Here is a 27,712-nt window from a genome sequence, read left to right on the forward strand (position 1 = left end):
ACCAGAACCACGCTGCCCCTCTGGCGGTTGCTATAGAAACCTCCCCCAAGGAGGTTTCATTTGGGTGGAAGTCTAGTATCTATTGTTTTTAAGACATCGGCATAGTCCAAGTTTAGAAACAGTTGAAAACGGGAAAAAGTTGTTCAAAATAAATATCAGTAAGTCTTTGTATTGTAGTCATTTACAACACAGGTATTCTCTCTTTAATTATCCCACAACAGTGTGTATTGTTTACAGTTGGGTGTGTAAGTATGTGTCTGCCTGCATGTGTTTCGCAGTGCATCACACCCCCTGTCCCCCCCCACCCTGTATCAGGCCTTGTCTGCATGTCCCCGGGGGCATCCTGAGTGACAGATGTCTGTTACCCAACGCCAAGTGAATTACCCCAGTGTGACTCGCAGTGCCGGAGGGGGGCCAGCCACAGGCCTGCCTGCCTCTGCGAGCCTTGGGGGTGGTGGGGGAGGAGGGGGAGGGGGGGGGGGCATTACTGGGCCTGTGCTGGGCCAGAAGAGCCTTACCTGGCATTCCTTAGCAGAGGAGCCGGCAACACAAAGGCATGATCTATGAGAGGAGATAAGCGCTGCCTCTGGAGTTCTGGCACTGATAGGCTGCCAGGCCCCACACACTCCAAGAGTGGAGATGAATGGATGCGCCAAGCTGAGCGCACTGCCAGCGTGGGTGTCTGCATGTCTGTCTGTGTGGGTAGTTTGTCTGCCTGGCTGGAGGAGCTGGCGAGGAGAGAGGCAATGTATAAACGAAGGAATGCACTCAATGTTAAGTTTGGTGTATGTCATATATCTGAGTGAAGCCACTTTTTGGTATTTTGGGAAAGAATTAGAATCGAGGAATGTCATAGCCGACGCAATTTACAAAGTTATTCTTGTGGCAAAGAACTGTAATGGCAAAACAAAATGAATCCACAAAAGTCTGACCCGCGAGTGCAACCGCTCTTTTATTTGCTTTCATCATTGGAGTAGCTATTGTATTGTACCTGGCCTTTTGCACTTTCCTCTTTTCCTTTCCCGTCGTCATTCTCTTGTCTTCTTGGGATATATGGCTCTTTCTTTTTCTTTCACAAGTCGGAACAATGACCCCAGCCTTCTTTTTCTAGAGATGTCTGTTTTTGTGCAAAGATGAAATCCTCATCCTTAGTTTACCCCTTCACAATGCCTCAGCAATCCACAATCTGCTCTCTGCCTGCGAGGCCGCTCTCCAAGGTAATTAGTTGAATATTTCTTCAAAGAGAAGCTGTATGACCCCCGTGTGTCCAGATAAAAGGCCAGTATGGCGCTGTGGCCCTCTCTCCCGCTCCGTCACAAGGCTGGAGAGGACTCCAGCAGCCTGCCGCAACGCTCACAGGATCTCTCAGGCTAATAGGATTTGATATTGAAAAATGACCACCAGCCACATTTCCAGAAAATACACAAACACACACACACACACACACACACACACACACACACAGATGGGCTACATGAGTGTTTTTCAGATAGACAGGCACTCCCTCTTTTCTCTCTCTCTCTTTTTCTCTCTCTCTCTCTCCCCTCCATCTCTTCCTCTATCTCTCCTTCTCTCTCCTTCCCTCCCTTTCTCCGTTTTGTGAGATCACTGCACAGTTCTGTGTTTGTCGCATCTGTTTCCTTGCGCATTGACCAGCTCTCACTGTTGGTTAGAATTTGTGTCAATTTTGTCTGTCAAGAGACAACCATGGCCTCATAGACATCATATCACAAGCCTCTCACAGACAACTCATAATGTATCATCTATTATTAATACGCCTGATGGAAAAAGCAGCTGGCCTGGCTTGGTGTGTTCTAAGTGTATTGTCTGCGACCAATCCGCCCTTCACAGTTGCATTTTGAATATTGGTGAGCACAAAAAGTACAATATGTAACCACACTTTTTTGTTGATTTATAACAGATAGCAACAGCGTAAGCAAATACCATTTATCAGTGCTTCTGTTTGTGGTAGCTGTCATTGCATGCAACTGATGTATGACTGATATATTGACTTGCAAGAGATAGACGGCCCTTTTGTCTCATACCCAGTTACATGAACCTGGCCTTGCCAGTAGATGGCCTTGCTGTCTGCTGCCACGTAGCACGAAGATCCCTCACACTGACGCTGTCACTGCAGAATAATGTCTTTATCCAGCGGCCAGGACTTGTTTCTCTCTTGAACAAGCACTTGGGGTTGATGTGCCATCCGTCACTCCTTATGAAGTGGGTATTGTTAGGAGCAAAGACGTGTGCGTGTGTGTGTGTGTGTGTGTGTGTGTGTGTGTGTGTGGGGCGGGGGTGGGGGGTGTAGCAGCTTCTAATAGGTGAGACAGAGCAGGACTGACCTTGATTCAGAGACGTAGCCTCCCTGCCGGACAGAATCAATAGCTTTTGCACGCTGCCCTTACTCCCCATCCTCTGCTCTCTCTCTCTCTCACACACACACACACACACAGATCCATCTCCAGGCAGCGATCAATAACCATAATCTGTTTCTGCCCATCGCCAGTCATGCGAGCCAGGCTTTTAGGTGGCTGTGTGTGTGTGTGTGTGTGTGTGTGTGTGTGTAGTAGCAGAAGGCAGAGAGGGAGGCCTCATCCTTTCAGTGGAACCCAGAAAGCCCACTGAAGTCTGTCATGTTCCCTCATCGCCTCATGCGAGCATATCTACAGTCCCCCAGCAACGCTGCGCGGCCAGAACGCCTGAAAAGGAAATGTAAATAACAATTTCAATGGATCTATACTGAAAACATAATGGATATGATATCCCGTATGCACTCCTTTGTGCGCTGTTGCCGCACTCCCCGGACACCATCATAATCATTACAGTCATTGCATCGACAATGACATATTCTCACACCCCTTCCGAGCAAGTCATTGTCCCGCTCTCTCATTGCCTCTTTGTCCGACAACAGCGCGTTCTTTTGTATACTGTAAGATTCCTCACCTAGCAGAGATGAAAGCGCGCCTGTACGCACGATAGGGTGTCATGAATAGGATCTGCCATGTTAGTGTTGTCTCACATGCATTATTTAGCATCACTGATAGGTCTAATTTGCCAGCTGTTGTGCCATAACTGTCGGCAGTCTCATGGATAATACTCAGCAGTCCATATCGCTGTGGAACACGGTGCTTGGCTGGGCACAGTGAGGAGCTAAGCACGCCGGATTCATATAATGGGCTGAGCTGAGCTGAGTGTAACTAGCCAACTTCCTCTTTATGGAAAGCGGGGCTGTGGGGCGTTGACCAACTAAAAGCTCTGGTAAATAAAATCCCAAACAATTGGAGTTCTCAAAGTCTTGCAGGGAGGTGTTTCAGAGGCTTAAGGCTTGTAGCGCCATGGATGCCATTGACCATCCAATAGGATATCAGTATTTCTGGATGCAAGCCTTTTGGTTGGAAGATGCATGGAGGCTGTTGGCTGTTGTTGGGTGGGGAGGATGGTGGGGGGGCATTAGGGGCCATTTTTGAGTTGAACTGTGCCTGCTTGGAGTTGGCCAGGGCGGATTGGGCGGAGGCTGGCAGTGGCTTTGATAGAAGGAGCAGTTGAGAGTTTACGCAGTATTTGGGGGGCTACAAAGGGAGGAGGGGGGTCTCGAGTTCCCCCACTGAATGTTTTAACCTAATCCCATTATCAGTGTAGCGCACTGCCTCCCGTCTCCCCCCCCCCAACCCCTACCCCCTCCCACTCCTCTCTCCAGCTGACCAGCTGTTCCTGCCGGGACTCGCGACAATGTCCGATGTGTTCAGATCACTGAGTGCCCCCCCTACACACACACACACACGCGCGCACAGAGCACAGTCCGCGCACAACCAGAGCAATAGACAGGGGCTTAGGAGGGCCTAGAGGGAGGTGGGGGGTTAGTTAGGGGAGAGGGGGTGGGTTTGGGGGTGCGGAGGGGGCAAGCACAGGCCTGTCAAACCCCGAGCCCTGACTCAGGAGGCAGCCCGGCTCGGATGGCATATGGCGTCTAGCTTCATACAACATGCAAAAGTATTCTCTCCCTTTGCCCCCTCTCATCCACTCCCTCCCTCCCTATCTCCCTTCCCTGCTGCTAATGCAGAATGACTCATAGCATTACTCATTTTTTTTTCTCCCCTCCCTCCCTCCTCCCCCCACCTCAGTTCCTCCTCCTCTCACCACCCAGCCTGTAACAAAAGGCGTCCGCTGCACGGCACCCACACACTCAAAGCCCTGGGGGCCCGGCCCTGCCCAGCCCAGCCTGCACTCTGGGCTTCATGGGGGCCGGCCCTCTTAAACACAGGTAGAGCAGGCGTGGAACCAGACGGCCAACAGCAGGGACCCAGAGCCCCGCCTGGGACACCGTGCACACACTGCTGGTGTCAAACTGTTGTGTGTGTTTGTGTTCCTGTTTCTATGTGTATGGAAATTGCCTTTATTTTGTAACGCCTCTGGCAGAAAACCAATGTGTTTGTGTGTGCGTGTGTGTTTTGTGCGTGTATGTGTTTGTGTGCGCACATGCATACTGTATGTGTCTCACTGCATTTGTAGAATAGTGCAGAGTAAATTGGGTAGCCTTTGTGCTTTTGTCCATTGAAAGGACATGCTTCCCTCATTGTGCACAAGTGTAATGTGAGAGTAGCTAGATAATGGCAGCATTTGCCACATTAGAACATTGTGATGCATTTAATAATTATTATTTACAATGGCTAAATTATTATTTTGAATGTTAAGAAGCTGTCATATCAGTAGCCGAAACAACACAGTTTTGTTTCAGTACATGAAATGGTGAGAAACCTTGGAGTTTCATCTAGCATCAGTAAAAATTGCATAGCATAGTGTAACCCAAAGAATGTCATGCTCTGTGTATTCTTAAACTTGAACCCCCGCCCTCCTGCCCCTCCCCTTCTCTCTCCGTCTGTTACGCATTCATGCCTGACATCTGTCTGTTTGTGAGCGGCAAAGTGAAAGCCAGGGAGATTGCCAGTTTTGTGTGGGATCGCCCTTTCTCTCCCATCCTCAGCAGAGAGGCAGAAGGTGTCAGGTAGCATTACGTAAACCAGACCATACCATTACAGTCTTGTAATGATTTTGTGTATTGTGTATGGATTTATGTATTTTTATATGAAACGCTTGCTGGGCTTCTATCAATATAAGTTCATGTTATTGCTAGTTTAATGTTGTTACCACAATGTTAAAGCCCTAAGAATTTAATTTGCTGTAAAATTTATATTCACGTAGATTCTTGAAAAATATCTTCAGTGTTAAGAATGAAGAAGAAATCAAGACATAATCATTCATAATCATCAATCACATCAAGATGTGAGGCAATAGTGTTTCCACAGAGGTGGGTGCTATGTTATTTTTGCCTTTATCCTTATTATTTCAGCTACATTTTGGGTATTTATTTCCATTTTGAGATATTTGATAACCATTTTGTGGTGATTGATTGCTGTCATAGGTCTCTAGTGTCAATAACCACATTAGAGGAAAATTCCACAGTAACCTCTGAGGTATCATTATTTTCTCAGAGAGGTTGTTTACCGCCTCTGAAGAGGAGTCTGCTACTTCTCCCATTTAGATATTATTTTAAAGAACTACAGATTTTTTACAGAAAAAGAGGCGATGGTGTTTTCATCACATTTCACATACACTGGAAGCTTATTGCAGTGATGAATCAGCCCAATATGGCTACCTAATGCATAATGGAAAAGCTGGGTGGGTCTGGGTATTAATTCTCATCAAGGCAAGAATAACATCGGAAGAATAGAAATGTCCATGCTAAAAAAAAGAAAAAAAAGAAATGTGTATAATAACTATCTTTGCTAATAGAAGGTCATTGCGTCTGTCCATCAGCCAAACTCCCTGACCCCAGTGTCACCACAGGACTAGTAGTGAGTGCATCGCCGTTGAGAAGACATGTTCATTGTGATTGATGTGCGGTGGTGGTGCTTCTAGCACGGGTGTAAAAACCTGTCTGTCTGCTTTAAGTGATTAGCATCCAGCTAGCCATTCCATCTGTTCCCCCTAGCCCTGTTTAATTAATGAACTTTCTTTCTCCGCCCCGTAGCCAGCCAGCGCAACACTAAAGCAAAAGCTGTTAGCCCTCTCAGGTTATCCAAATTGATGTGTGTTCTTGTTTTCCCCCCACAATGGGTGCGTTCTCATTGATTAGTTATGTTTTGTTTCCCCCTCTTTTGTCTCAGGGTTCTTGAAGGGAGGGTTAATGAGCTTTCCTGGCAAGCTGTAGCACTTGGAATCCGAGGATAAATGGGAATAATTTTGTTTTGTTTTGTGATGGGCTTGGCAGAGATTTGAAGCCTCATGCCACCGTGTGTGTGTGTGTGTGTGTGTGTGTATTTGTTTGGATGTGTATGAATGGGGTAGGGGAGGGGTACATAGCATTTCATCCCTGCTGGTCCATTATTCCTCTTCAGAAGCAGAGAATCTGGAACACTCTAACAGTTGGCTCTGTCACTATTCAGCTTCCAGCCATCTCAGCAAAACTCTTGTCTTGTCCTCCTTTTACTACCAAGTCCTCTCTCCCTTCCTCTCTGTCCCTTCTTCCTTCCATGTCTCTTGTTACAAGGCAGCGGACAGCCCTTTGTCCGGCTAAATCTGCCCTCCTTTGTTTGCGCGGCCTTTTTTATCCTTGTGCTAATCGCCATGGTCGTGTGCCTGAGTTGGAGCCCATATTTCACGCTCGGCTCTCCTTTGTTTGACACACCGCCCCTGATAAGAATCCCAATTCTAGGGCCTCTCTGATATTGAAATCCGACAGCGGCGTGGAAAGAGCCTTCAATCATCCATTATCTGTGCTCCAGTGATTACCATTCAATCTCCCAGGGTCCAGGCTCCTCATCACCGGCCCCAGAGCTGAGGCCGTCCCCTGAAAGAACCCGCATCCCCTAACGCCTGTGTCACATTCAGCCATATCCATAGATATTTCTGACGCCGACTTGAGACGGCCCTGCGTTGAATGCTGCTGGGAAATGTCAGCAAAATGTCACTCATCGTTCTCCCCTGGAATCTTTCAGTCTCTGATGTGGCCCTGGGTTTTTGGGGACTCTTTTGTGAGGACACCTTATGACATTATTGGACTCCTTTGTCCATAAATGGCCATTAGTTTTTCAATTCTCTTTTATTATAATGAGGCTGGGATTGTGCTTTTTTAAACACAAGGCCACATTGCGTTTAATGTCACAGACTTAATTGGCTGTTTTAAGAAGGAATTAGTTGATTATTTATAAGTTGCACATTAATGCCTCTTTAAATGGTTCAAAGGCAGTGTCTGCTCCTTCACTGGCCTGTGGCCATTGTTCTCTTTTAGAGGATGTCCTTGTACCTCGCAGCATTTGCATTTTTGCACTAAATGGAATTTTCTGCATTGAGAGACAAGCCAAAGCAAACAAAGCAATAACAAAAACAAAACATTTAAGTGTGCATCGCTGTGCATTGTCTGCCTCTTCTTACAGAAGCACCCTTTGATGTGTTAATACTGATAGTCTGTGTTTCATTGTCAAGTGGTGGTTGTGGCTGAAAGAGAACCACTGAGAAATATTGGCCAGGTCTTTCTGTATCTGTCCAGTGCAAATGGCTGCAATAATATTGTGTTTGATGTCAGACAAAGAGAAAGTATTGTTGGTTATAGAAGCCGGCAAGTATTTCAACAGATCCTGCTAATCGGCTCAAGACGTGTAACTCTTAGTATGTTAGTAGTTAGTATCTTAGTATATACTCTTAGTCCTACAATATCATAACATTAGAGTTAGGATTCATACAACACATGATTAACAATCAATGTTTTGGTCATTTAGCCTGCTTGTTCTTCCTGGTGTTTCGGTTGATATGTAGGAAAAGCTTTGTGCCGCAGACATCCACTTATCCAGCAACCTCTGTTTAGATAAACAACAGCTCTCAGCGCCTTTGTTTTATGTAGTGTGCACATCTTCATTAGTTATGTATAGCCTCTAATTACTATTGATGAGACTCTAGCAGATTTGGGTACAAATCTATAGCTTTTGTTATTCTAATGAGTGTTATTTACCCTCAGATCTCCAAGCCAGGGGCTTTGGAATGGAGGCTTTGTGCAGGCAGATATAGCCAGGGCTGCTCTAGCTACACCCACTTGTTTTTGTATCTGCCGACTTTGACAAAATCCAGTTTCCCTCCCCCCACATCGTCACCCGTCTGCGTGGATGTATAGCACTTCCCGCTCCTCCATCTGTTTTTGTCCACCCATGAAAAGGTCCATTATAATCTGCAGGATGCACAGTGGACGCGCCGCGAGCTCCACTCGAGCCAATCAGGACGGAGAACAGAACTTAGGCCGCGAATCCAAGAGGCCCTCAGTCCCTCGCTCAAGTTCAGTTTGATTATCTGGGCTCCTTCTGCGAGATCTTCAATTGAACAAGTTTTTATAACAACATTGTCTCCATCATCCCTATTCCCTATAAAAGCCCCCCGGTCTGAATGGGCTCCATACATGCCCACTGGGTGACGGCAGGCTCCTGATTAACCCTGGAGTGACTAGCTAATGTCATTGAAGGAGGGCCACCTGGCCATGAGACTGTACAGTCAGCTGCCACTGAAGGGCCAGAATTGGAGAAGACCAGGTGTTGGGCTCCAGCCCCCCTAATTGTTGCCATGTAATAGCCTGCTTGACTGCACAATATAGCCCAGGGGCGAGGATTAGGAAAAGCTGTTGCCAACACAGAAGTCCATTTTCTTTCTTGCCCAAGGTTTTGTGTGTGAGTGTCTATCTGTGTGCATGCGTTTGTGTGTATACATATATACGTCCCCCTTTGCCATCCTCATCCCTCAAGATTATTCCAGGTAGATGGCTGGGCCTCCATCACTGGCTGTCTCTCCTTACCCACCCACCTCATTCACTCCAGGCGAACCCCACCATAAGCTTGCTTTCACACTGGGAAGGGGGAGGAGGACTGAGTTTTCTACAATCTGGAAAGGAAGAGGGGAAGAATGGATAGATAGAAATAAATGAAAGGAAGAGAACAGTGTTAGACTGGTGTATGTAGTCCTGTTTGCCTGAAACTACGTATCCTAGGCTTATGTCAGGGGTTCGGGGCGCCCGTCTCCTCATACTGCAGAAGAAACACCCAGTATAACAAAATCGCCTTTGCATCTTGCAATGATCTTTGCATCTTTTGGGTGACAGTCATTTATTCCTTGGCTCTTCAACAACATACAGCTATTCAGTGATCATTTTCATTTCCAACATATTGATAAAATCATCCAAAGAACAAATTGGCCCAACAGTGCTGTCTCTGCATATGTAATTTTTAGATAAGAGCTCAAACCTCATTATAATCACAATGGCATTGATTGAAATATGTCCAAAATGCAAATATGAGGGCAAATGAAGTCACCCTCGTCCCTAAGTAACTATCCCTCCCTTCTCCATGCCTTCATGACAACTGTGATCATATGTAACCTGGCGCTAATCATTATCATTCCCGCTAAATGCCTGGCATTTTGCATAAGGCCAGACAGCTTAATTGGCCCGATGAACCTTTCATAGAGGGGGCAAGGGAGGAACAAGAGACTGCGCCGGCAGCGTGTCTTGGCGGGGAAGCAGACAGAGATTCCTGCCGTTAACGCATCACAGTCATTCCCCTGCACATGCCACAAACGTCATTAAAATTGCAGAGGCCACCGTTCCTTTTGTTTTAATATTTCATCAATGCTTGTCTGAACAGGGTTATCATAGGGTTAAAATCAGAAACATTTGGCACGACCCAGAGTTAGCACGCTCCTCTTGCAATTGTGGTGTCAGACTCGTTTCTTAGACGTGTCATACAGGTTAAGGGACATCAAGGTGCTGACTGTGATTGCTGCTGTGCTTTGAGATGGGTACAGGTGGACCGACCGTGGGTGCACCTTATCTGTAACTGTAATTATCAGGCTGTAGATTACCTCATGAAAGAAAGATGGAAGGGAGAAAGAAGACATGACATGCCTCATAGGTCATCAGCTGGATTTAAACCCAAGACTAGGGTCCAGGATGCCCTTCCCTGTTTCATCCTTGACTTTCATTAATAAGCTCAAATTGAGAACAGATAGATGCTTCAGTTCCATGTCCCGATTCTGATCATTTCAAATAGGAGGAACTGAGGGAAAAATATACCTGTATTTATTACAGATGATACATATTTACCTCAGATAGCTCTTATGATACCCACCTTTGTCCTGACCTAATAATGTATCCAGAAGGCTGAGGCATTCATCTCACTCTGGCCATCATAGCCCACAAAGGAGATCTTCAAAGAAAACTATCGCCCAGCCAGTCACAGCACTGTATCTGTTAATCTTCAGCCCTATCAGCCTTTTGTAGCTCATCTTATTATGACTTTCTGTTAATGCACGGTGAGGCCTGTGTGACTGTCTGGCTATAATGGGCCTGTGTTTGATTAATCATGTCTATCCATTGTGTTTCACATCTAAGGCTGCTCCGTTAGTGCTCATCAATGGAGACCAGAGCCCTTTGAAAAGGAGATTGGTTACAGACACAGCTCATCTGAATACACAAGCCCAGTGGCCTTTGATGGCAGTCATGTTGTGTTGAACAAATCATCCCACAACAAATGGTTATGATGTCACTAGGGACGAACTTTTGTGGTTATGTTGTCATGTTTCTCTGGGGTGTGAGGATGACTTGTTGCTTTATCATTTATAACCGAGTCTGTGAACCCACAACAATCGACATCATCAGTCTTCTCCAGCATAGTTTAGGAGGTCAACATTGACTTGGTATAGGTGCTGATCTTATGATTTGCTGTGGAGCGCTAATCGATTTTTAGTGCCCCCCGGGGGAACAGTGGGCTGCCAGAGACTTGGCATGCTTGAGAAAATGGGCGACTACTTCCTCCAGTCAGCTCGTAAATAACCTGGTCATGCCAGCTAGCAGACATCAGAGTTTGTCTGCAACTGTGGCAAACCTGTGTGAAATCACTGACGGGCAGTGATGATGTCACAGGTTAGGAGTGATGTCACGGCCATAACTCCCCATCCCCCTGTCTGAATCCCAGATGGACGGTGGTGAGGTGTGGAGGTTGGGGCTTAGAAGCTGGCGCTGTGGGAAACTCACCCCTCAGGAGGTGTCATTAACCTGGGCTTACAGTTTGACCCTACTCCTTTGGGGCTGTAGAGCTCCAGTTTCCTGGAACTGCTCCTAATTAGGCTACTTGTTAAAACTCACTGAAACCAGCTATTCCTCTAGAGCATCTGATGTTGTGTATGCCCATGCACACACAGAAGACACACACTCAGAATAGACACGCAAACACCTCCACTCATAGTAATGCATCTTTGACACGCTCAGACGTTTCCTGTCCTGATGCTGTGTCTGCAGCAAAAAGCTGTTTAATGAGACACCAGGGTTTGAGTGGCTGCCATACTGAATGGAAGTGTGACACACACACACACACGCACACAATGCAATCACACTACTGTGTTTCTGTCATGCACACTTTCACTTCATTCACCTTAGTCTGTTGTTCCTTTCCACTCTGCCATTATTCCTGAAGCCAGATTTATTGCCACATTCACTCTCTCTGTCCCTCTCCTTCTTTCTCTCTGTCTAAATGTCTCTCTCTCTTTCTCTCCCCGTTTCCCATAATCACCTCACACCTCTGAGGCCCTCTGCTGAGACGAGCTTCGCACCTCGGTCCTCACTGTGACAACAGGTACCGCTGGCACTCACCGCCCGGCCTCTCTCCAATCAACACCTGCTCTGCTCAATCCCCCTTTCTCTTTTTTACCCCCTCTCCATCTTACTCCCCCCTACCCAATCTCCACTTCCTTTCTCAATAGTTCCGTCCCACGTTTTTGTGTCTCCACTCCTCCTCTTCCTCCACTCTGTACATTTTCCTGCCTCTCTCTCCATTTCTCTGCCTCTTGTCGCCTTTTCCATATTGAGTGACAGCTCATCCATATGCCATCTAATCCATTCCTCCATACAAATGACTCCTGGAGATGGCATTCTGATGCTCTGCTGATTTAAACATCTTCACGTTACACCAAGCTGCTTCCATTGCCACCTGGCCTCCGTTGTCCAATATAGTGATTGGGAGTGGCAATAACAGGCTATGTGCAATGACTCATTTCATAGTATGTGTCTTGTGACCTGCCTATGTCACCGATCACTTCATCCCAATTCAGGCACTTTCTTTTCTTTTTGCAACTTGTTCATTGCCTGAAAAGGAGCCTTAACCCTTGAATGCATCTATAGGGATGGACAGTATTTGTGTATGTGCGTGGAATTCAGTAATACTGGTATGAGGTGGGGTACCATGCCTTTCAACAAAAAATAATGACCACACGCTGTAGCCTGCCTCTGCTTTCTTTTTACTCTGCTTGCATCGGCACCCCTAAACACCCCCCATCCCTTAACATCCCTCTTAACAGGCCAATTATGTGACTGCTGGGAGTCAATGGCGCTGTGAGCTACTCCTGCGCTCCTCTCCTCACCAAGGTCAAGCTGATTGGCCCAGGTTAATGGGCAGATGTGGGGCTGAGAGAGGAGGGGGTCAAGCACCTAGAGGCACCCTCCACCTCATCTCTAAACTGTCCCTCTTCACCACGAGAGGCCCTTTTAACACCAGTGCTTCTACAAACAGGATTAACCTTGGCTGCTGCCTTGGAGGCCTGAGGACCGCAAGAGTGGCACTCTCCCCACACATAGCGGAGATGTTTTTCTTTCTTTCTTTTTTTTAGGTGGTGATTTTTTTGAGTGTTCTTCATCTAGAAAACCCAGAATTTTGAGCTGGGATGGTGTTCCTTTTGTGAGGATTATAATCGTCCATGTAGAAGTATATCATGAATGGGACTAGGTTTAGTTTTCAAGTTTTAGCTGCATGTAGAGCCCCATCAGTCTGTACAGGGGATTCCTCCACTGACATAGCCTATTTCTCCTTAAGAGCCTAAGGCATCCTGACCCTGGTGCAACACTGGAGACCTTAAGAGCTAATTGACTTCTGTGTTTTATAAATGGACTCTAAATAGTGAAATCTCAGAATGGGACGTTAAAGACCCCTTCTTTGCTCAAATCCCTAATCTGGCTCTGTAGAGACCCCCCCTACTGTGCTTCCCTATCTACAGATTAAGTGTGTGTGTGTGTGTGTGTGTGTGTGTGTGTGTGTGTGTGTGTGTGTGTGTGTGTGTGGTGTGTGTGAATGTTTGTATACATTGTGTCTGAGCATGTCCATTTGTGCTGTCTATAAAAAAAAGAGAGTTTAGACTGTTAGCAAAAAATTGCCTCCCATTCCCAAACTTTATTTGTTTTTTGTGTAAATCAATCACTTGCACCATGGGTAAATCCTAATGGCACATATATGCGTAAACATCCCTGCTGGCTTAGTGTGTGTGTGCATGTGTTTGAATGATGTTGAGTGTAGGTCAGGGGCCAGTGGCGGCATGAGGCCTGCTGTCGGCAGGGGGGCTGAGGGACACAAAGGCAGAGGCTGGACGGTCAGGATGCTGCTCTCCAGAGAGACACCAGTTCAGAGGTCAACATAGGCTATTTTGGAGAACAGAGTGTATGTGGGTGGGTGTTTGTGTGTGTGTGCCTGCGTGCCTACTTATGCAAACGCCTGTGTGAGAGCATGTGTGTGTGCGTCTGCATGCGTTTGGGTGGGGCTGCGCGTTGCACAAAACGGATCCCAGCGGACGGGCATTTTCAGGACAGGTCCCTGTGGAGAGAGAGAGAGAAAAGAGAGAGAGATGATGATGAGGGCTGGTGGTGGCGGTCGGCCGATGGGGTCCAGCAGGGATGGAGCAGCCTGCTAATGAAGAGCCATCTGAGGCCTCCATTCACCTTGAACATGGGCCACTGCAGCTGCCCTGACCTTGGCTTTGATCCACAAAGATGCTTGACCCCCACCATTCCCCCATGGCTACCCCCCTGCCATCTGGACAGCACACACGCATGCATATGTATGCATACGTGCACACACCCACAGATACATATGCATGCACACGTATGTAGACTTACGCATGCACAGACATGTGCATACAGGTATGATGTTGTTTAACTCTCCTGTTTGGTGCAGACACAAAAACACAAAATCCAACTTGCGTGGCAAAAATAAGTGTAATTGACCTGTGAGTTTGTGTAATAGTGTGTCTTTTTTTGAGATTCATGTGTCGCACCAGTGGGTCACGCTGGTCACTACACAAATATATATGTATGCACACACAGCTACACTCACTCAGACAGCCACATCCCAGCCATAAGTTACTGCCTTTGTCACCGCTTGCGCCACAGGGGCGAAAGGAAGGGAGGGCCAGCAAGGGACGGGGTGGAAAAGGACCATTATCTGCTAAAACCACTTTGCCAAATGTGTAAATGTTGTCGCTAATGTGGAGTAGATTGGAATTGTGCTCTTTCCTTTTTTTGGCTACAACCAACCAAGCCTTTGTTCTTGCCCCCCACCCCCCCTACCCCACCCCACCCATTTCTCTAAATACCAACCCTGCTACTCTACCTTGAAAGTTGTTTCACATTAACTCAGACCGGGGAGACTTTTTTTTTTCTTGTTACTCTCCCAATGGTTGACACGCTCCATAGACATTACATTGGTTTTCCTCTCTTCTCCCTAATAGGAATGCAGCCGCTCGGAACGCGGGGGGTTCTTTGGAAATTCCCAAAGTGGTGCAACACGCTCTCCTCCCACACACTGCCTTCTCTTGCTTGTCCGCACAGTTCAGCTGTAAATGACAGTTATGTCACGGGTGACTTGGGTTGCAGTCCATCTGAGGAAATGTAGACCTATCTGTGCATTTCCCTTTTCACATATCATCCCCAGCTACTTGAGAATGTTTTTTCAGGACAAAATGCGATGGCGGGCGATGCCATTCAGCAGACAGTGATTCAGATTGGCTCTCATAACCCAGTTATTACCTACATTACATATGAGATGAACATTATCATAAGAATACCTCTATGTAAATCTAGCATCTGTGGTCCACCTATCCAGAGAAACTTGTCACAAGCATGTAGCCTTGGCCAGGCACGCATCACCAGTAGCTGTGGGTTATTTTTTCCCCAAAAGGAGGTCAGTGTCAATGGGTTCAGTGTCCATGACATGGATATAGTCTTTGCGTCATTGTTGGACGTGTCCCTTGATTAAGTTACTGCGTGGAGGCAGCAGCCTCTGTGCATATGCAGGGGAACAAGCTGTGCCCATGGCTTAGTAATTAGAGACAAGCAGAAAGATGAGGGCGAGCGAGAGAGAGAGGACAAGATTACCCCTCACTGTGCATTAGGTCTGATTTCTGTGCAGCAATTTTTTGCACACAGATAGCATCGTACATTTACTTAAGTGAGCTGATTACGGCTCTCCCTTTCACTCGTCTCCAAAATACCTTTTATTACCATCTCCCTCCCTCGCCGCCTCTGTCTTTCTCTCTACCGTCATTATCTTTTCCCCTCTTCTCTTTTATAACTCTACACTATCTCCCTTCATTTTATTCTCCAACTTTGTTTTTTTTTGTTTTTTTTTACTCTCATCCACTATAATCCATTTCTCATCCTTGGATAGAGGGCAGCGGAAGGAAGTAGTGGAGGAGAGGCGTGTGTCAGAGTGAGAGAGAGCGTCTGCTCCAGCTGGAGTCAATATTTGCTTTAGGAATCTCAATAACAGGCCTCCAGTCATCTGCATCTCTGATAATGGACAGCCATATGGCTCTGTTGACCCACGCTGGGTGGAGGTTCTCTCTCTCTCTTTCTCTCTCTCTCCCTCCCTCCCTCTCCTTCCCTCTTTTTCATTTGCAGGCTTCCCTCTAACTTCTCTCACCTCCGTTCATTTAATCCTTCCCTTTCCCCTATTTTCTCCTCCTTTTATCGCTTATCTTGGCACATTGCATCCTCTCTTTTACAAGCATCCTCTCTCTGTGTCTCTCATCCGTAAAACCCCGGGTATGACCCGCCACACAGAGCCGTGACCCAAGTTGCCATGGCAGCAGAGCCTGGGATGCCCTCTCTTTGTCCAGCACCGTTTCCAGCAAGTGACGGGAAAGAGTGACGTTGCATGTCCGGTTATGACTAAAAGACACACAAAGCTCAGGAGGAGATTACTTTGATGCATTTGATCCAGGAAATTCATCCTGCTCTACATCTCTTGAGTGGAGATGTTGGCTTTATAAATAAGTTTTTATAAAGATTTCTGTTTTTTGGAGGTTTAGGAGTGGGAAATTTGAGGATTTTCTCTAATGGATTGCTTGTTGATTTGGCCTCAAGTACTTGTTTGTTTTTTGTTGTTTGTTTTTTTTGTTTGATTTTTGTAGGTTAAAGCTTATTTTACACCCATAGACTTCTCTGTCCCTGGTCTGTTTTACATAGAACAAGTCAGGCTTTTCTCTTTGAGGAGCATGGTTGTTTTAACCGTCCCTCTCTCTTTTTTCCCTCTCTCCTCTTTTTTTTTTTTTCCTCTCCAACTTGCGCCCTCCAGATCAAATTAGCGCTATTCAGGGTTTTTGTTTTTGGTCTGTTGTGCCATTGTCAGCCAACATGATAAGTGTCAGAAGCGTAGCCTAATGTCGCCCCATGTGACGACGCTCTTTGATAACCCACAAGCGTGTTTTCATCTGTTACCATGTTACCAGACACACCTGATTGAATGTACTATGTTTTTCATTCTCTTAAAGCCATTTTGATCTAAAGGCTTATGCTTAAATGCTTGACATTAATTTCTTATATAAATAGTGAAGTTGATGCCTATGTATGAATTTCTTTCCAAAGCCTTTGCCTTTCCATCAAGGCAAAGGGGTGACTACTTTAAATAATCTAAAATATAAGATAGCTTTGATTTGTTTAACACTTTTTTGGTCACTGCATAATTCCATTTGTGTTATTTCATAGTTGCGATGCCTTTAGATTATTAAAAAATATGGAAAATAGAAAAATACGGAAAAATGTGGTGTGTCCAAACTTTTGACTGGTAGTGTATAAGCAACAATCAAACCTGGTATGTAAAGGGTACAAAAATGCTTTGCGATTAGAATATTTTCTAACTGAGTGAATCGTTTCCCTGAGTATACACAGTACCACCCCTACTCTCTACCTCCCTCTCTCTCCCTCTCTCTCTCCATTTCGCCCTCTGTCCCTCCCTGTGAGCAGCTTGCCCACAGGACCCTCTGGCGTGTCCCGGCTCAGGTGCCCGTCACCCCCGCTTCACCACGGTTCCCCTCACAGCCATTGGTCACGGCTGCCTTGGCCCCCGCTGTGGCGGCATGTGCCCACCGCCGGCCCCCTGCCCAGTCGGTGTCTCGTCCTATCTATCTAACCCAGACCAGAGCCGCTCAGCCCGGTCCAGCCTATCTCAGCTCAGCCTGGTTCAGCTTTGGCCTTAGCAACAGCCCAGTGCCACCCTGGCAACACACTCATAATGAGATGGGAGGAGGGAGAGTGTCGAGCTGTGTGTGTGTGTGTGTGTGTGTCCGTGAGTGTGAGGTTACATGTGTTCGTCAGGCAATTTGTCAGGTGTCGTCCATCAAGGAAGCATGACCGCAACAGACAGCCATGAGCGCAATTACAGACGCATTCTCAAACACCCTTTTGCTCCAGTAGTTTCCCCACACCGTATTTCATCCAGCACTTGTCTCCATTCCACAACAGACTTACCATGATATATCCATGATAATGATATGATAACGGCTATTAGAATGTTTTCCACCCTCGCCCAGCAGCCATTTTGCCGGCATTCATTTTATCTTTTTTTTTTTTTGTGGTTCCCCATTTCCAATCCGACCATCCGTCCTGCATGCTGGCTCCTCAGGCTCCAGTCACTGCTTGTCACTCTGAATTTCAAATGGCTCCAATTTTCCCCCTGATGGCACGGAGAAGTGGCAGGCAGCGCGTCGGGGAGGGTGGTCCTAGACACGCCGCCTCCAGCAGGGGTTCTATTAGAGAGGAGAGAGGGATGAGAGGGAGGAGAGGAGAGGTTTGGGAGCATCACGCCTGTAGTGATTTTTTTTTTTTCCCCTTTCTTTCTTTTTTTTATGATTATTTTGGAGACTGCTTTCTCATTTGGGGCTGTGTGGCACGGCTGATTGTTCCATCCCTGCTTCTGGCCTGGTTAGTTATGGCGGTGCCTCTCTGCCCAGTGAAGCTGCCTCTCATTCTCCCAGCTCACTCTCACATATATATGAGCCACACAAACCTAGGTGGCTGTTACACTGAAAAGATTTGGTTTGTAACTGCTGCTGTGATGTCTTCCTATCTGAGGAACTGTGTTATGCAAGGATGGACTGATAGATTTGATTATAAAAATGTGATTATTTTGTGAGAATGATTATTTAATGGATGTTTAAATACAAATAAACCCAATCCACCTCTATGAATTGGGATGCAAACACAATGGATTTTGTAATGTATTATGTTGCCTTGTAGTTTTTCGCTCTCTCTCCTGTCATTGTGTTTTGTCCCTTAACGGCAGCCAATCAGCTATGAGGAGCGGGCGCTCTACCTGGAGGCCATCGTTCAGAACCACAGAGAGGTCATGACCTTCGAAGACTTCGCCTCGCAGGTCTTCTCCCCCTCTCCCAGCTACTATCCAATGAGTGGGACAGGTGAGACATGGACCACACCTCTGCGCCTCTCTCTCCTCCTTCATGTTCCCTCCACTCCATCTCTGTCCGTCTTCTGTCTCTCCCTCTCGATATCGCTCCATCGCGCTCGCTCTCATCCCTCGCCTTCTTCCCCCTCTCTCCTCTCTCTCTCTCTCTCTCTCTCTTTTTCCACATCGGCCCCCTCTCCTCGTCCACAGCACACCTGTTTGCCCTCCTTGCCTCCTCCGTCCCCTCAGTCTCTCCACTTTTCTTCCACACCCACGCTCGCTGATGAATATCAAACGACAGGCCAGGCTCTTCACGCTGTCTGACCGACTTCAAACACTCCGCTTTCTCCCACTTCCTCAAGCCTCGCTCACGCTCCTTCGTTCGTCCCTCCTTGTTTCACACAAACTGCATCTTTCCGTCCGATTACTCTGCTCTGAATATAAGCAGCTTTGTTAAATGGAGGTTGCAGTGTGGTTGTGTGTGTGTGTGTGTGTGTGTGTGTGTGTGTGTGTGTGCATACATACGTGTGCGATCATGACATCATCTACCCACGCAGACAAACACCAGCTAGCGAATGTCTGCCCAGCACTCTTATCAGTCCATGATGAATAGGACGGAAAACATATCTTATCTTCCTGCTTGTACCAGCTCTGATCGATCTGCAACAGCACCGAAATCAATACAGGATCGCACTTTTCCACTCGATTGGATCTGGACACACATTCTGTTTTGACACGGAAAGCGCTCCGCAGATGTCTTGTCATTTTCAAATCTGTCGGTGTGTGTGTGTTTTTAAAGGTGTTTTTAAAGTGTATGTAGTCTTTGTATTGGGCATGTTGGCATGTGAAAATTAGTCTGGATTCTTTAGACTGTGTGCTTGTGCGTGCCTGCTTATGTGTGTGCAGGACTTCAAATTCCCAGGAGGCAGGTGTGATCCTCAGACTGCTGGAGGCAGGCAGGAGGTGGCCAGCCACATTACCATACTGTTGGCCCATCTCTCCTTCAGAGGTGTAAAAACTCCCCAGACTGACCTCCAGTCACCTCTTCCTCCACAGCACCAAACAGCTCAAAGAGAAGCGCACACTGAGGGGGGGGGGGGGGGGGGGAATAGATACAGAGGGGAAGGAGAATGAAGGGGGAGCGGGTGAGACCGTGTGATCGAAAAAAGGAGAGGAAGAAAAGCTTGTAATTACCCAAAGCCCCGGTCATTCATGTCTGTTAGCTGATGTTGTGGGCTATTTCAGCCGCGGGCTCTTTTGTGGCTGGGCAGAGAGAGGTGAGAGAGGTTAGCCTAGCCTGAGAATAGAGTAATTTCTCTCGCCACTAAATGAGGATTTGTTTCGCAGCATGGGGCATGTGCTGTGGCTTATGTGAGAGGCCATAACATAATGAAGTCTGTGAAGCTGTTGTGTCACCCTCAGCGCTGCGGAAACTCACTCTGAACGGCAATTTGTATTTCTCCGGAATATACTTGTTTAAATAGATTAATAAATGTGTGTGTGCCTGCGTGTGTGTGTGTGTGTGTCTGTCCATCCATATTGTATCTAGGACTCTTTTCGTCTACAGAATATTGTAACTCGGTTTCCTCTGTGCCCACCATTATAACAATGCTGTTGAGCAATTTCACAAATCCCCTTTGCCCAGCAATCTTCTAGAGAAGGGGGATGTTTAAGCCAACTGTGTCCACACACACGCGCACACACACACACACAGACACCATACACACCATACACCAGGTGTGACTGCTCTCTGCTGCCACAATTTTCTTGTTTTTGTTGTGTTTTATGTATTCTTGTCAACTGTATTTCTTGTATTTACAGCAGCTGTGAAAAATACTTACATCTTTTTTTTTGTACAAGGAACCCACTTTGTGGCTAAAAGACAATTTTGCTTGTTTTCACAACCATAGGTATGATGTCGTTAAGGCCACAAATTTAACACACAGAAATATCCCTCATCGCTGTGGTCTGTCATAGCTGATCCATTGTGTCCCATCAAGCGTAGCTTCAATGTGGCTGTGCTGGCTGGCTTAAAAAACACTGCTCCTCATTCTCACCCTTCTGAAATGTGCTATTGCCCTCCCATGCCTTTCATCTGTGTGTGTGTATGTGCGTGTGTGTGTGCGCGCGTGTGCGCGTGTGCGCGTGTGTGCGTGCGTGCGTGCGTGTGTGCGTGCGTGCGTGTGTGTGTGTGTGTGTGTGTGTGTGTGTGTGTGTGTGTGTGTGTGTGTGTTGTGCGAGCGTGCTAGTTCTGTCCATCCATCTGTCTGTCCATCCTTCCTGCTCTGGCTCTCATTCCCGCCACTAACATGTCATCCATGCTCCATGACAGCGTGCAGGCGTTGGCCGGGGATGGTTTGGGACATGGAGTACCCCTGGGCCAAGCTGGACTGTAAGACTCTTTGCCTGCTTCCTCCACACTAGGCATGAAGCCCCGCCACGGTCCACCGCCATCCATCCATTCACTCTCAGTCACTGTGAATCCTCCCATCATCAAATAACTCCAGGGGGGTGCGCTTGATTTAGCTTCTCAGGTTTTGTGAAAGTAAAGCAGTTCTCTCCTTTAAGTACAGACTCTGCATGCTAAATGAAGCGCGCCCACAGTGTTTCAGTCTTTAACCCAGGTCTGCTTTTGTCAACCGCCCCTCTCTTTACCTGTATGGCTTGTCAGCGTCCTCCACAGCTTCCTCCTCCATGATCCCGAATGCAACCTCACTCTCACCCCACAACCTCGGGTCCAGCGTCACGGCGTCCTGCATGAGCCAGTTCCATCTGTCATACAGACCCTTGCTGTTGACGCACTACTTTGCTTTGCTCGGTTTTCATTGTTTGTTTGTTCTTTTGTATTCATAAACTAAACCTACTTTTTTTAATTTTCAAAATAATGTCAGCACAGGAGTGGGGAAAATAAGTAAAAAATAGTTATTTTCTGCAGTAGTTCTCATGAACATCCAAGACACTCCCGCATCTTTTAACTCTCTCACCCTCACCTTCCAACTGTAGCATTTGGTGGTAAATATACCTCAGACTTATCTCAGCCTGCTGTTGCCCTATGAACTGTTCACCATTCATGCTTTGTATTTCATCAGTTTCTCCTTACCGAAATCACTGAGAACCATGAATGGGACAGATTCATCAGGTACCATCAGACATTAAGTCGATTAACTCATCACCCATATCTGTTAACCCTGTGTGACTTTTGATCCTTCCAGTGACAACTAACCACGACGCCACACAAGCTGTCTGAATGCACCTGTACCCCCCCACCCCACAAATTATCTACTTTTCAGCAGCGCTGTGTTGTGTTCAAGCTGCGGTGTGGTATGGTGTGTGTGTCTATGTGTTAACTCTTCTCTTACATGATGCTCTACTCTGTTTTTTTTGTTTTCTTTTTAGATTAAAAATATCTTAAAGGTCCGATAACGGTATTTGATGAAGGTAAGCCCCGAGTCGGACCGGAAGCTTGTCGTTTCCGCCCAGCGACCTACCGACCCTTCGCTCGTTCGCTCATCCTGGCTGGTTTCCCCCACCCCTCCTTTCTTCATTCAGTACTAACCAAGCTTTATTTACCGAGCGCTCTGACAAAGGGAAGGGGACAGAGATACCGGCTGTTTATTTGGGGGGTGTCCTACTGTTTTGGCCAGGCTGGTAATTGAGAGTGATGCACGGTGGGGACAATTAGCACCTGACTAAGTAGCAGCATGAACAATACGGCTACACTTCTGGCCCACGCTTCTGCATGTGGCGCGCCTTTATCTCTTCCCCCGGCAAACACTTTTCTCTTTTCTTTCTTTCTTTTTTTCCCCCTATCCCTCCACCCCCCCCACCACCACCCCCTCCTCCTTCCCCGTTTCCTCCTGTTGGAGTGTGCCTGTTTGCCTGAGGCAGACTCTGAGACTAACACCTGCCGCACTGGAAGACGTCTTTGTCGTCTAAAGCCTTGTTTGAACTGCTGCAGGGGACCAATGGGGTAGCAGGCCCATTTAAATACTCTCTTTGTTTTCACTCTCTCCCTCTCTCTCTCTCCCTTCCTCTCTCCCTCTGAAATAAGCCTTCACCACAAGGCAGTTTGGGTTGAGTAAGGAGCGGAAATGCTGGGTTATAATGACAATAATGATGACACATTAGCCTCTCCCTCGTCTGGATCTGGGTTATTTTTTTTCACTCGGTAACTTACTATCAAAGTTCAGTTCTTACATAAGGCCGTACGATATAGAGCATCGTTTAGAAGCTGATGTGTGGCAGTGGGAGGGGTGACAGTATAGTACAGTACGTTTTAATGGCTACTAAGGAAAACGAGAAGGGTGGGTGGTGAGCTGTACAACACTACTGTCTATGTATGGCTCGTCTTTGTTGGGTCGTCCCATTCCACAGCTGCCTTGCTCCTGTCTATCACATGCAGAGGCAGCTGGGGCTCAGAAGGTGTAGGACAGGAGAGAGTTACGAGGTTATTAGTGTAGGAATGGGCAGAGTAGATGGATGCGGGAATGCCGGATTTGTTCCGTCCATTAGACCCAAAGTTAGCCCACCCCACATCTTTAGCCAAGCCCATTCCCTTTTTTTTATATTCATATGCAGATTTTGAGAATGCATGTTAGAAGCCCCCCCCCCCCGTACAATACGCACCCAATGTTCCCTCCGTAAGCCAGCCTCCTCTCTCTCCCAGTAAGCAGAGGTCCTGGATGCTGCTGGTGTCCACTGTGCTGCTGAGTGTCTGTTACTCCAGCCATCTGCCGTCCCTTTTAGCCGCTGCAACTTGAGATGCCTCAGAAAAACGGCAGGGAGAAGGAAAAAAAAAAAAGGGATGGGAAAGAAAATAGGCAACCAGATGCCATCTTGACAAAGCAGGAAAGTTGTTTAAACTCGGCATGGCTGGGATGGGGATGGGGGGGATGGGGGGGGGGGGCATAGTGAGGAAGTGGAGGAGACGTACAGAATATTTGTTTGTCCTCGCCAGCTTTTCATCCCCCACCACTTTTCACTGTTTGCCGTCCCGTAATCATTGACACAGAGGTTTTTGAAGAAGGATGGTGTTCAACAAAGGGAAGGCTCCACATGTCCACAACAGCAACATGTGAAATTTTTATTTTCACCCAAAGCATTTTGCTCTCACATAGCCCACTGAATATTTTTTTTTAGCATGCAGCTGTGAGGGCTACCTCTCTTTTTTCACATCATACAAGCATCTGGAAGAATATATTTGTGTTGGGACGATAAGCAGCATCTCTTTTAACAGGCTTGATTTCTCTAAAGCATGTGAAGAAGGCATGTCATTCACTTTACGCTGAAATATTTTGATCGCTTTCTCACATCTTCATTTTAATATGATTGCAAGGGTGAAAGAGAATCAAGTCCAACCATAGTTTACAGGGGGGTTTTTTTGTTTTTTTTTTACAGTTTGTATTATTTTTAAAGCAATATTTCACTTAGTTTTAACATGGGGGTTATTCGGCACTTGACCACCATGAAAACCAGAATATAATCTACTCACCAAGCTTGGATGCGGCTGGACGAGTTTGTAGCATTCAGATTTCAGATCAGATTTTTACTTCCCATTCATTTGAGTGAGGCCACGAAAATAGGCTGAAAACTGACAGTTTGTGAACGGATTCAACAACAGATCCCGCTACTGTGATTTTCAATGGACTGTGGGTCCAACATTTTAGAACATCATTTCGCTGAATGACATTTTTTTATTGATAGAAGAGAACATAGCGGAAGGATATCATTTAGGAGAGATAGTTCCTGTTTGGGAGACCGAATCTACTTTTAGTTTTAAATTTTAGTGTAAACCAAGAATAGAAATGCAAAATGACGACGGACCCAGGACTGCTTTATTGTCTTAAAAGCAGGATCTGTTGTTGAATCTGTTCACAAACATGTTAAATGTCAGTTTTCAGGCTATTTTTGTGGCCTCATTCAAAAACTACAAACGCCACAAACTCGTCCAGCTGCATCCAATCTTGGTGATTAGTTTATATTCTGGTTTCCATGGTGGTCAAATGCCAGATAACCCCCATGTTAAAAGTAAGTGGAATATTGCTTTAAGTTTGGTGACTGTTGGTGGAAGTGAATGATAGTGTGAATCCTGTAAACGGCAGTGTGGGTAATCTTGGTCGGGGGGTGCAGTCACATGCATGACAGAGCATGCTGGGGTATACAACGGTTACACAAAGCCCCATGAACCCCTGCCATGTCTGACCAGCTCTCTTCTCTCCCCCCCCCATCACTCTCTTCTTCTCTCCATCCACCGACTCCCCCTCCGTCTCTCTGTCCCAGGCTCCTTCACCGGCAGCACGAGTACCGAAGTCGGTACCGCCGCGGGACCAGCGGACTCCGTCGACCAGGTCTCCCCCACCATGCCCCGTGCCACAAAGAACCGAGTTTCCGGAAAACTCCGCCGATCAGCCAGCGCTATAAGCAAATCCTCCAACTGAGCTCTTCACCCCCACCCCCCCCACCCCCAACCCCCAAATGCAGCCTTTAATCTATTCTTGAAGAACCTCATATGCCCCGTCGTGACTGCAAGAGATTTGGCGTGTATCGTCGTTCTTTGTTTTGTTTTTGTGTCATGTAAACATGTAACTGGAGCACATTGCAATTTTTAATTTAAGTGGCAATTATTGATTACTTTGATACATTTCCATTTTGTTTTGATGTTTAACTGCTTGAGATGGACATGAGACTAAGCTATTTATGTTCATTCTGATGGAGGTTTCACCTAAAGAATCTTAGCAGCATAGGAATCCTTGACTGATGAGTCTTAAATCAACCTGTGATAAAAAATGTCATTATTCTCATTTTCTGGTGCAGTTTTCATGCACTAGCAAAAACTTCCATACAATAGTAAGGGAATGGGAGAGTGTTTTACTCTGTGTTTCTGTAGCTCGTCTAGCTCTACACTCAAATAACAAAGCACTGAATGATACAGCTGTAAATGGCATAATGCTAAAACTGTGCACAACAGATTGGTATCCGTATATAAATATGTCTGCCTTTTGGCCTCTCAGTGGGTTTCTCCTCTTTGCCCCCCCACACACTGCTGTGTCAAACACACTGCTTGGCTCTCAACGTTAGTGAGAGGATGATATATCTTTTGTTTTGTGGCGGTCTGATGTCCTGCTCACCAGTTTGGACCATGTTTTTGGACCATCTTCCTACAGTGGAGAGGAGAAAAGACTGACTCGTGATCTGCACCCACTACTCTACTACACAGACTTCCTGGTTACGGAGCACTGGTAGTATGTGCAGCCAGAGGCTCTTTTTTTAATTGTTTTGAACCCAGAGTGGACAATCAATGACATCTTTCTAACTTGAGCCGAATCGAAATTTGTTTTTGGGTTGTTGTTTTTTTTATCACTCTAATTTTCCTTTTTAAATGAATTCCGATGGATTCTGTCATGCTTTGATTTATGCAACTCCACTGGAATGAGAAAAGACTGCGTTTGTAATTGTTTTCTGATGTCGTTAACTTGGGCTCATGTCCGGTAATTGAATAAGTTCCCCCTGTCTCTTTCCTCTGCCATCGTTTTCCCTGTCGCGCGAAGCGAGGATTATGACATTCCAACGTTCCCACCGACGTCTTTTGCACTCACTGTCATTGAAACTAGCATTGAATGTTTCTCTCTTTGTTCTTGGATGTAAATTGCTTTAAAATTTTATTTGCGGATGTCTGTTTTCTAGATGTGTATGTAGAGATTACTATTTGATGAATTATTTTGCTGTCGTGTTGTATTATGTATTCATGTGCTGTTTAGAAGAAAAATGCCGCCGGAGCCTCAGGTGAATCTTAACTCCATGCACTGGTGTGTGTGTGTGTGTGTGCGTGCGTGCATGTGTGTGAGTGAGTGCAAGTTTCTGAAGGAGCTTTTCACAGTGCCTGTGTAATGTCTGTCCACGAAGATCCTGTCCCACACCCTCTCCCCCTCCTCTCCGCCACCGCCACCTCCACCGCCCATAATCAGATTTCTTTTGTTTCTCGTCTTCATTGTGTGAGACAAACCACGGACGGACGGCCCCGCCGCCCTGCATCACATCTCTTCGTTAGCAATCTAGAAAGAAGTGTTATGCTCCCCTGCGACTGAAAAGGTCAGTGTCTTGTGCTTCCCGCGACAAAAACAGACTGTCTGGATCCTGGGGTGCTGTGTTTAGTCTTTATTACAGGTGGCACGCCGCTCTGTCTCTCTCCCTCTCTCTCTCTCTCTCTCTCCCTCTCTCTCTGTCTGTGAATGGGAATCAAATGGCACCAACAACTCCTCTTTCCCATGATCTGCTCCCCAAGTCGCCTCATGAGGCCAGAGGGGGGGGGGGGGGGGGGGGGCACTGGTGGAGGTGGCATGCCGGAGCTGAACTCCTGCAGCCCTCTTAGCAACAGCCAGGCTGGCACTCTACCTGCTCCCCACTCCCCACTCCCCCTCCTCCTCGGGTTGCCATGGTAGCCAGGTGTTCCCCACACACACGTATATACATAGACTCACCCTCTGAGGGCTCCACCCAAGCTGCAACACTATCCCCATCTGTTGCACTACTATGCCTTATACTTTTCCCCCGTTCTCTCCTCCTGTCATTTTGTTCCGTCTCTCACATCTCTCCTTCCTTTGGCTGTTCACTCCCCAAGCGAAACGCAGGGGGTGCAAACAGCAGGAGTTGGTGGAGAGCGAAGTCTATATTTGTGCTTTTTTTTTTTTTTTTTTTTGAAGAATGTATAGACATATAGACCTGGGTCACATTAACGTTTTCATATTCCCCCAAAAGCCACTTGAAGGAACCACCCTTGTTGCTGATATAATATGGGGGTCAAGATTTCAGGGTGTATATGTTAGTGGACGGGGGTCCATGTTACTCTGTGGGGGCTTAGGAGCTGGAGACGTTAGTTTGGACCAGGATAAGGATTGTGTGTCTTATGTACTGGTTTATACTTGTGAAGCAAAAGAGCTAGTGTTAGTTCTAGTATGTTTTTTGGTTTTTTTCTTGGTTTAGGAATCCTTGTACATTGTGTCAAATCGAGGGCTCCACTACCCTCTGAATATAAATATATTAATGCCTGTAATATAATCTTTGTATAAGAGGAAGAGGAAAAAAAAGCTTGAAGATTTCATCATTACTTGTCAACATATCGAACTGTTTTTAACAACCGAAGTCCTGCTATCTTTATTAGAAATGTGAAAATTTAAACA

The 27,712-nt window shown here is 46.6% G+C and overlaps 1 protein-coding gene across 2 annotated transcripts in view; it reads left to right on the forward strand.

The window, feature by feature from the left end:
- Positions 1–27,694, forward strand: part of ralgapa2 (Ral GTPase activating protein catalytic subunit alpha 2) — a 100,865-nt gene extending 73,171 nt beyond the window's left edge. The window contains exons 40-42 of one of the 2 annotated variants that reach the window (XM_071524705.1): positions 18,425–18,549; positions 20,869–20,928; positions 24,816–27,694. In XM_071524705.1, coding sequence (XP_071380806.1) covers positions 18,425–18,549; positions 20,869–20,928; positions 24,816–24,973 — 343 coding nt within the window. In that variant the 3' untranslated portion in view covers positions 24,974–27,694. The remainder of the gene's footprint in view (positions 1–18,424; positions 18,550–20,868; positions 20,929–24,815) is intronic. The other variant, XM_071524706.1, reaches the window with a different exon arrangement.
- The last annotated feature ends 18 nt before the right edge of the window (positions 27,695–27,712 follow it).

Source organism: Centroberyx affinis, unplaced genomic scaffold (genome assembly GCF_046629955.1).
Source record: "Centroberyx affinis isolate AG114_WGS23_722 - 3 ecotype Tasmania unplaced genomic scaffold, CSIRO-AGI_Caff_v1 ptg001226l_1, whole genome shotgun sequence".
Lineage (NCBI taxonomy): Eukaryota > Metazoa > Chordata > Actinopteri > Beryciformes > Berycidae > Centroberyx > Centroberyx affinis.